The 9410-nt window shown below is 44.7% G+C and overlaps 2 protein-coding genes across 3 annotated transcripts in view; both read left to right on the forward strand.

The window, feature by feature from the left end:
* Positions 1 to 1074: 1074 nt before the first annotated feature.
* BDBG_08806 lies at positions 1075 to 4089 on the forward strand. 2 transcript variants are annotated; one of them, XM_031723734.1, is made up of 5 exons: positions 1075 to 1119; positions 1243 to 1648; positions 1927 to 2012; positions 2115 to 2410; positions 2496 to 4089. In XM_031723734.1, the coding sequence occupies exons 2-5, from the start codon at positions 1638 to 1640 to the stop codon at positions 2673 to 2675; spliced, it is 573 nt and encodes a 190-aa protein (XP_031581019.1). In that variant the 5' UTR covers positions 1075 to 1119; positions 1243 to 1637; the 3' UTR covers positions 2676 to 4089. The 2 variants fall into 2 exon arrangements, with proteins under 2 accessions (XP_031581019.1, XP_002620779.1); XM_002620733.2 differs by lacking the exon at positions 1075 to 1119 and having other exon boundaries at positions 1205 to 1648.
* A 1333-nt stretch (positions 4090 to 5422) lies between these two features.
* BDBG_08807 (DNA topoisomerase II) overlaps positions 5423 to 9410 on the forward strand; it is a gene marked incomplete at both ends in the record, with an annotated part of 5748 nt that continues 1760 nt past the window's right edge. Inside the window, 4 exons of the mRNA XM_002620734.2 lie at positions 5423 to 5491; positions 5587 to 5925; positions 5989 to 6276; positions 6340 to 9295. Of these exons, the coding sequence (XP_002620780.1) occupies positions 5423 to 5491; positions 5587 to 5925; positions 5989 to 6276; positions 6340 to 9295 (3652 nt within the window). The remainder of the gene's footprint in view (positions 5492 to 5586; positions 5926 to 5988; positions 6277 to 6339; positions 9296 to 9410) is intronic.

Consider the following 9410-nt stretch of genomic DNA (forward strand, 5'->3'; position numbering starts at 1 on the left):
TGACGGGAAGGAGGAGAGGATGCGAGGGAAGTATCAGACAGAATTCTAGAAAACTCGGTGCCAGTGCCAGGGCCTTCCTAGCCAACTATCCTCACTGTTCACCCTCGCTCCGCAATGCGACAGGTTCGGCTGACATTGTCTGAGCAAATATTTTTAGCAAACATGACGTAGCGGAGATAGGAACTAGTTTCCAGATCCCAGCATCAGCATCATTCTTGTTTTCGCTGATCTCAGTAGGTGTGGGGATTTACCTTGCTCTCACACGGCTAGTCGGCTCCGAATAGAGAGTTAGGATTCGCAGGCTTGGTCGCGGAAAGAGTTGGAGATACTGGTCCCTGGAAATACACTGGAAAAGAAGTAATGGTTGAAACTGTGTTGAACAATGGTAATCGTCGCTCATGTGACGGGGAGAGCGTCAAATGCTCTTCTAACAGTCAATGATTTGCTGTTGTCTAGTCCTTACTCTGTGAGACTTGTTGAATTGAAATCCATTTCTTCAGACGGAGACGCTGTCCGTTTAGGCTGACTTGAAACTAAAACTTAATTTCCCTCATAGATCAAATAACAGAATTATAGTCTTCTCGAGGGCAATGGTGGCGCGGAATTGCAGAACATGGGCTGGGTAAATCTCCTTTATTTCCTCAAAGCATAGAGGTCGGAAGTACGGAGTAGAATGGGGGGATTCAAGCATATGTTGAAACCCTAATAAGTACTGTATGTAATGTACATGTACATATATAGTTCTCTCCATTATTGTTTGATCTTTAAAATGGGATTAGTCCAACAAAAGCCTCATTAACTTGGGCATTACCATGGATCTGGTCGGCTTGGAACAGACATGAGACTGAAGAGACTGGCAGGGTCAAACACTATTGCTTCCTTTCATCAAACCCGTACAAAGATAGCCCAGTCGGTTGGTTGCAGCCTTGCACGCCCCACCTGACGGGGCAGCCCCATTGATGCCATTCTATGCATCCGCCGAGGGATCACGAGAAGAAATTTTGTTTTAGCCTGAGACTCATACATTGTGACTTGCATGTGCATCATGTACAGTGTACAACCTATTAGACAGTCTGTCAAGTGAGGTGGGATGAAGCAGATCTGGTTATAATAATTAGGGCAAGCGACCCAAAGTTGGCATAGTCCTTTGAACTTTTCCGAATCGGCACGTCAGATTGAGCCGCAAAGTTTGTCAGCATTGAACCCGAGACTAACCCGCTTTGGGCAATGTTCCCCATCTAGACCATTTTCAGCCTTTCCAACCCAGGCCAACGTCGCCTCGATGCCATCCAACCAACAACTTATCTTCAGCATCCGTTCCCCCTCCCCTGATTCCCTATTCCCTATTCCTCCTCTCCCGCCTCCTCGTTCGCCGTCCACATCAGTCCAACCATCCCGTATAACACCTAACTTCGCTAAATACAACGATTTCTCTATTATACGGCGCATTTCCCCCCGTACGTTCCCCGCTATCTATCCCGCTTGCGAACCGTCAGCTCAAACATCTACCCCGCCCAAGGTCTTTCAAATATCGCAATATACACTTCCTTCCTAAGACGCCTGTTTCCATGCAAAGATTCTAAGATTGAGGACGAGAAACTGCTTTTCAGTCGCTGTTTATTCCGCCATTCGCAGCCATGGGGAAATCGTGAGCACCCAGTTCTCCCAGAATGTTTCACAGCGCTTTCCCGCGTCAATTCCTCTTCCCCCCCCCCCCCCCCCCCCACCCAAGACTCCTACCCCCGTTATCTTCATAGGCTGGTTTACGCCATTTACCGGGGGCTTGCTCCTAGTCGGTTCATTCTGAAATCCCTACATGCACGCAATATGTTTGTCTACGGAGCGGTGCTGGAGCTCACCCCACCACAAATGATAGGTCTAATATACAAGATACAAGTGCTAACTATTCGATGTTTTGTCATGAAGACAGTCAAAACTCTCCCCTTCACAACTGGACGAACTGCAGAAAGCAACCCACTTTGATAGAAAGGAATTACAGCAGTGGTACAAAGGTATTCATTCTTGTTCCACAATTAAGCCGCGAGGACATGGGATGGTTGATATGAAAGGTTCTGTTCGCCTTTCTGCTGACACGTGTAATCATGGTCACTTAGGTTTTCTAAAGGACTGCCCCTCTGGCACCTTGACGAAGGAAGAATTCCAAAAGATCTATCGGCAATTCTTCCCTTTTGGAGACCCGTCCTCGTTCGCGAATTACGTTTTTAGAGTCTTCGATTCCGATGAGAGCGGCATGATTGATTTCAAAGAGTTCATTTGCGCGTTGTCCATCACCTCTAGAGGAAGAATGGAAGATAAATTGGACTGGGCTTTCCAGTTATATGATATAGATGGTGATGGGAAAATAACCTACGAAGAAATGCTGGCTATCGTTGAGGCTATATATAAAATGGTATATGGTTCTTCTTTTGCGTAATACACTCTTATATGTGTTTATAGCTTTTGAAAATCTAACGGTGCCGGATTGCGTGTTCTAGGTTGGGTCGATGGTTAAACTACCCGAAGACGAAGATACGCCCGAGAAGCGGGTGAGAAAGATCTTTCGCATGATGGATAAAGATGAGAATGGAAGCTTAGACCTCGCGGAATTCAAAGAGGGAAGCAAGAGAGATGAAACCATCGTCAGCGCCTTGTCTTTGTATGATGGGCTAGTGTGATTGAGGGGCGACTTCTGCAAGGGGATTCAGTCACCTTGCAATCTGCAATCTGCACACGCATAGACATGCCACCATTTAATGCCCAGTCACGGCCAAATGTTGGGTCTATTTTTTTGACTGACTCTCTCCTCTCTCACTTTCAAGGGGCGTGTGAGGGTTTTTTTAAAGGGTGCTTTTTGGCTAGTTTGTCTGTCTCACGCATGCAGTACGATGCCGTCCAAAGCACCCTTTCATCATCGTATATCCCCGATGCTTACATCTTCAGCCCCCTGCCGGCTCTACTGCCATTTACTCTTACCCTCCCTACCTCCACACGCTCTCATAGCCGCCCTTTTCTTGATTAACTACCTGATGGATTGCGGGTTCCTTACTCCATTCCTAGTGGGAAATGTGCCACCTGATTTCAATGCTTTTTAATAATGATATAAAGAAAAAGAGAGATACGAAATTCCTTTTTTTCTTTTGTAACTCTTTTGTAACACTTTTTTCGGTTTTTTTTTTTTTTTTTTTTTTTTTTTTTTTTTTTTTTTCCCCCCCCACAAACTACAGCATGATAAAAAATTAAGCCCAATCACTCTGCCACATGTGGAATCTATGCGCTTCCTATCTTGTTTATTCTATGCTCTATATGTTTTACACGTCTTGTCTACCTCAGTGAGCCGTAGTTTCATCAGGGAAATGATTTTCTTTGCTGTATGTTTCCCTGTGCTTTTCTATCAGTTGCCTTATACTATTTCATTTTCATTCCGTCGATTCCCCCGCACAACTCTGTAATCCTGGTGGTCTTCATTTTGAGGTGAGATATGATCAGAAGAATTACTGATGTATTTTACTTCTTTCAGCCGCCGCTTCTTGTATTTTTCAAAAATGGCTAATTCATTGGCTTCACAAACATGCTTTGTTCCATCCTTGCAGTGAGTCTGGTCTATATTCTCAATATATCTTAAGAGTTTCTATTTTGATTCATTTCTGTTTCCAGTACTTTTATAACCGTGCATATTCAGTGATGAGGTTTTTGAAAACTATTACACACTTCATTGTAGTGGCAATCACTCCATCAGCATGTGATCTTCTATAGAGTCTCTGCACTTCTACAAATCGTTGTATTATGTATGCAAATAATCTCTTCAATAAGCTCTTCAAGTAGAGAACATTGAATTGATAGATAAAAGCAGCATAGTTAAGGTCAGAGAATTTTTCATTGAATTCTATGACAGCTTCTATGTATTTTTCAGTCTCTTGAGGTCTTTCAATCGTGTTGAGATAGATGATAAATGTGGGAATGATGATGAAAAATTCAGCAGTGTGATTTTGTGTAACACTTACCACTCACTATATAGTGAGTGAGATCATATCTCTCTATATATCTCTCTATATATCTCTTCTCTCTATATATTATAGAAAAACCAGCTTTCTCTCTATATATTATAGAAAAACCAACTTTTCTGAGTAAAATGCCCTGTAATGTGACCTCACATGATATCATGTGCATCTCATCAAATTCATGAACAGCTGGCTCTGCGGCCTGTATAACTCTGATATTAATATTCATTCTTTGCTTTACAGATGTCCTCTACTATATTTACATTCTTTATACTCTTCTCTACATTCATTACAACCTATACATTCATTAATATACTCTATTTATTATAGAAAAACCAACTTTTCCATGTAAAAAACACTGTAATGTGATATCATGTACATTCTATCAAAAAAATATTTGAATGCCCTGACTTATACAGCTCAGATCAATCTTCAAATCTTCATTCTTTTTTTCATTCTGCTTCTTTCATACATTCTCTACAGTATTTACATTCTTTATACTCTTCTCTATGTTCATTTTGCCAAATGCTCTGTAACATGATCTCATGTGATGTCATGTGCACTCCTTTGAATTCAGATGGGATTGAACAGCTGGCTCTGCAGCCTGTACAGCTCTGATTAATCTGATAATGGTGATGGAGATGATACAGAATGGAAGAGAGTGATTAGAGTGATAGAGGTGGTCGGGGTGGTAAGAGAGAGGTAGAGGGGTAGAGGTAGAGAGTGGAAGTGGTAGAGGGGGCTGCGGGGCGGTAGGGGCGGTGGTGGTGGTAAAGGGGGTAGGGGTGGAGGGGGTGGAAGGGGGGGGTAGAGGTAGAGGGTGGAAGTGGTAGGGGGGGCTGCGCAAGCAGCAAAGCGAGCGTAAGCGAGCGTTTGATGCTTATGTAGAAATAATTATAATTATTAGCAAATCATACAAAGCAGGAAGAACATTTCACCTGCTTCAGTAATAATAAGATAGGAATGACTATCAAAATGTTGTTGTGATCGTCGCCGAGGTTACCAGGTAGATATTTACGCACTAGTCTTAAAGCAGATTGGTTCTGTTGTCAAATTTCCAAGTTGGACCATCAAATGCTGAGTCATCTACAATAATGGCACCCAAAGCAGCAAAGTCCTGGCCCAATGCAGCAACATCCGGGGGCAAAAATCGCGATTTGCAAAACAAACATTAAACAAACAAGACGCGGCACTACTGCCCCTTCCTCTCTTCAACACCTTTCAACATCAACAACGACAACGAACGACGACGCTCGCTTCTACTCTCCCCTTCTTCTTGTCGCCTTGCCTCCTCATCAGCGCCCGCTTTCTGCCAGGAGTGCTTGACGCTGCGTCTGGCGCATTGATATTGCCCTCCGCTTTCGTTCGTTTCTCCCCGCGCGCTGCCATTTGTCGACCTCGACATCCATCTCACTCCGGTGAGGATGGACTCCCCAATAGACTCCGTTTTCGAGGACGATGGTGCTAGTTCTGATTTCATCCCAGAGGTGCCGGTATGGATTTCTATCCTTACTTGTGGCCGCCTCCTGACCTGACCCCTTTCAGTAATTTTGAATGGTGTGTATGCCTTGCTAATCCATTCCTATAGAAGTCCAAAGCAAAGGCTCCCAAGAAAGCTGCTACAGCGACCAAGCCCAGAGCCCCTGCGAAAAAGACGGCTAAAGCCTCTGCTAAGCCGAAAGGTGCAGCTGCCACCAAAAAGAAGGCGAAAGTAGACACCGAGGAAGAACTTTCAGATTACGATGAAGCTGGCGGTGACGATGTCGCGTCCTTACTCTCAGCTACTCCCCCAAATGCTGCTGCGAAGGGGAAGAAATCTGGGGGTTCCAAAAAGACATCTAGCAAGCCCCTGGGGAATGTGGAAAATGAATCGTTCGGAATGGATGGCGCAGCTACCCCAAAGGAGAGCAGTGAGAGGTACCAGAAAGTATGTCGCTGATGTCCTTTTTTCCCGGCAGGGGCGGTCATGCTAACTTCACAATGTACCTAGCTTACCCAACTAGAACACATCATTAAACGACCAGACACATACATCGGCTCTATCGAGCGGTCAACGAACCAAATGTGGGTTTACAACTCAGAATCCGAGTCAATGGAGTTTCGAGAAGTTTCGTATGTGCCTGGTCTCTACAAAATATTTGATGAGATTCTGGTCAACGCTGCCGATAATAGGCACAACGATAAAAACATGGACGAGATTCGGGTCACGGTAAACAGGGAATCTGGCGAAATAAGTGTCTGGAACAATGGTCGCGGCATTCCCATTGAGATACACTCGGTACACATTCTCTCCAATGCCCCATACCACTGCCCCCTACTAATGAATCTTGGAATATTTTAGAGAGAAAAAGTCTACATACCTGAGCTGATTTTCGGTCACCTCCTTACCTCGTCCAACTACAATGACGACCAACAAAAGGTGACTGGTGGGCGTAACGGTTATGGTGCCAAGCTCTGTAATATCTTCAGCACGGAATTTACTCTCGAAACCGCAGACTCAAAGTTAAAGAAGAAATACAAACAAACATGGACCGACAATATGTCCAAGATGGGAAAGCCAAAGATAACGGATTGCAAAGGCGATGACTATACCAAGGTTACATTCACTCCAGACTTCAAGAAGTTCGGAATGGACGGGATCGATGACGACTTCGAGGCTCTGGTTAAGCGTCGAGTCTATGACCTGGCAGGGACTTGCAAGGTCACAGTTAAATTAAACGGATCGCGCGTCCCCGTCCGCAATTTCAAACAGTATATGCAAATGTATACTAATGCCATCAAAAAAGAGCGAGGTGAAGAAGCTTGCAGGGACAAATCCGAGATCATCACTGACAACCCAGACCCCCGATGGGAAATCGGGTTTGCTGTCTCGGATGGTTCGTTTCAGCAGGTTTCATTTGTTAACTCCATTGCGACAACATCAGGCGGCTCCCATGTCAATACAGTTGCCGACCAGATTTGTAACAAACTTGTGGAGGTGGTTAAAAAGAAGAACAAAACCGGTGCCACCCTTAAACCAGCCCAAATTCGAAATCACATATTTGTATTTGTGAACTCGCAGATCGTCAACCCTGCGTTTACATCCCAGACTAAGGAACAGTTGACAACGAAGCCGAGCCAGTTTGGCAGCAAATGTGTCTTGTCGGATGATTTCCTCAAAAAGATCCTGAAAACGCAAGTGATGGAAAATATTATGCATTTCGCTGAGAAGAAGGCTGATCAAATCCTGAAAAAGTCGGACGGCAATCGACGATCACGCATGAACAACCCGAAACTAACTGATGCGAATAAAGCTGGAACGAAAGACGGACATCACTGTACTCTCATTCTGACTGAAGGAGATTCTGCAAAGGGACTGGCTATGGCCGGCCGAGCCATTGTTGGACCTGATCTTTTTGGTGTATTCCCTTTGCGCGGAAAACTGCTCAATGTTCGGGACGCCTCTGTTGATCAGATATCTAAAAATGCAGAAATCCAAAACATCAAAAATTTCCTCGGGCTCCAACACAAGAAAGAATATACCGACACCAAGGGCCTCCGCTACGGACATCTCATGATAATGACTGATCAGGATCATGATGGAAGCCATATCAAGGGCCTATTGATCAACTTTTTCCAAGTTGCATTCCCAAGTTTGCTTAAAATACCCCAGTTCTTGATCGAATTTATCACACCCATCGTCAAAGTGTGGAAGGGAGATCCGAAGAACCCAACGATATCCAAATCCTTTTTCACAATGCAAGAATACGAAACATGGCTAGAGATCCATGGCCACGATAAACGGTGGGAAAAGAAGTACTACAAGGGTTTGGGTACCAGTACGACAGATGACGCCGAAATTTATTTCCGTGACTTGGACAGGCATCTGAAGCAATTCCATGTCATGCGGGATCATGAGGCAGAGCTTATAGATCTTGCATTTTCAAAGAAAAAGGCCGATGAGCGGAAAGAGTGGCTTCGTCAGTTTAAGCCTGGTACTTTCCTAGACCATACGACTGAAGAGATCACCTATACTGATTTCATCAACAAGGAACTTATCCTTTTCAGTATGGCTGACAACATCCGTTCTATCCCTTCCGTTATTGACGGTTTGAAACCGGGACAACGTAAAGTCCTATATACCTGCTTCAAGCTCAATGTCAAAAAAGATATGAAAGTAGCCGAGCTCAGTGGTTACGTTCTTGGACTGACTGCCTATCAGCATGGAGATGCGTCGTTACAGCAAACCATTATCGGCCTAGCTCAGAACTTTGTAGGATCAAACAATATCAACTGCTTGGAGCCAAGTGGAAACTTCGGTTCTCGTTTGCAAGGTGGATCTGACGCTGCTAGCCCACGTTATATCTATACCCGACTTTCACCGTTTGCCAGACGAATATTCCACGAAGCAGATGGGCCTCTGCTGACATATAACGTTGATGATGGCCAGGTAATCGAGCCGGAGACTTACTTCCCCGTTGTGCCTATGATTTTGATCAACGGTGCTGACGGCATCGGAACTGGCTGGAGCACTTCCATTCCGAACTACAATCCTGAGGAAATTGTCGCGAATATAAAGCGTCTCATGGTTGGTGAACCTGTGGTCCCTATGCAGCCTTGGTTCCGAGGGTTTACTGGGGAGGTTGTCTCGATGGGTGGGGAACGGTACAAATTTAGCGGGAGATTCTCGCAAATTGGAGACAATGAAATCGAAATCACCGAGCTACCCATCCGTTCCTGGACGCAGGACTTTAAAGATCGTCTCGAGGAAATCATCAAGGCGGAAAAAATCCCCTCGTTCATCAAGGACTACAAGGACTACAATACCCATACCAAAGTCCACTTTGTAATTCAGTTGGATGAGAAGCACGCAAAGAAGACAATCGCTGAAGGCCTGGAAGAGAAGCTCAAACTAACCAAAACCCTCGCCACTTCAAATCTCGTGGCGTTTGATTCCGAAGGGCGAATCACCAAGTACGAGTCCCCCGAGCATATCCTTCAAGAATTCTATTCTGTCAGGATTAAGCTATATGAAAAGCGGAAGCAACATCAACTTTCCCAGATGCAGAAAGATCTGGAGAAACTGAGCAACCAAGCTCGGTTTGTTCAGATGATTATCGACGGGAAGCTTGTTATTTCGAAAAAGCCAAAGGCACAGTTGGTGCAAGAGCTGAAGGAGAAGGGTTTCAAAGCTATAGCTAAGGTTTCTGACGCTGCCAAGCAAGGCGAAAAGGCACCTGTCGTGAATCGGGACGACGAGGAAAGTAGCGACAGCGAGGATACGGAGCTTGCCGCTAATTCTTTCGACTATTTGCTTGGTATGCCATTGTGGTCTTTGACCAAGGAAAGAGTGGAAAAGCTTCGTCGCCAAATTGGAGATAAGGAAATTGAGATTGATACACTTATCAAGCTGTCCAAAGAAGATATCTGGGA

Source organism: Blastomyces gilchristii (assembly GCF_000003855.2).
Source record: "Blastomyces gilchristii SLH14081 genomic scaffold supercont1.29, whole genome shotgun sequence".
Lineage (NCBI taxonomy): Eukaryota > Fungi > Ascomycota > Eurotiomycetes > Onygenales > Ajellomycetaceae > Blastomyces > Blastomyces gilchristii.